Source organism: Buceros rhinoceros, unplaced genomic scaffold (genome assembly GCF_000710305.1).
Source record: "Buceros rhinoceros silvestris isolate BGI_N320 unplaced genomic scaffold, ASM71030v1 scaffold19628, whole genome shotgun sequence".
NCBI classification, from domain to species: Eukaryota; Metazoa; Chordata; class Aves; order Bucerotiformes; family Bucerotidae; genus Buceros; species Buceros rhinoceros.
Genome location: NW_010427652.1, coordinates 12343 through 12783, shown reverse-complemented (window position 1 = coordinate 12783; position 441 = coordinate 12343). Strand labels below are relative to the sequence as shown.

General features: G+C 62.6%; 1 protein-coding gene across 1 annotated transcript in view; it reads left to right on the top strand.

Moving 5' to 3' along the window:
• The window catches only part of LOC104498602 (chromosome unknown open reading frame, human C6orf132), a gene marked incomplete at its 5' end in the record, with an annotated part of 9297 nt that overhangs the window by 6001 nt on the left and 2855 nt on the right, over positions 1-441 (top strand). The window contains one exon of the mRNA XM_010142002.1: positions 9-404. Within this exon, the coding sequence (XP_010140304.1) occupies positions 9-404 (396 nt within the window). The remainder of the gene's footprint in view (positions 1-8; positions 405-441) is intronic.

Sequence of the window (441 nt, the reverse complement as noted above, 5' to 3'; positions counted from 1 at the left end):
GCTGCACCATACGCCCTGCACCCAAGGCTTACGCAGGAGGAGAAGCCGGGCAAAGAGATTCCCTGCTGAGACAGACTGCGAAGCCGGCTGTGCCAACACACCCACCACTGAGCCCCAAGCCAGGCCCAGGGCTTAGCCAAGGGACAAATCCTGCTGGTTGCCGGTCCCCGCTGCCGGGCTCTGAGATGGAGAAGGTTCCCCAGCTGAAAACAGCCGAGGGAGACTCTCCTCCAAAATCCGAACCTCTGTCTGCAAATGACCTGGACCTCCCACCTCCGGACTACCCAACCTGCGAGGATGAGGACGATGACTGGAAGGATGCCAGCAACCTGAACAGGCTGCGGGATGAGCTCTCAGCCCTCCTGCGCTCCTCACGGAGGGAGGAGAGGCCGATGGAGAAGCTGGCTGGCTCCCCGCCCGCGGAGGGCAGTGCCCTAAACA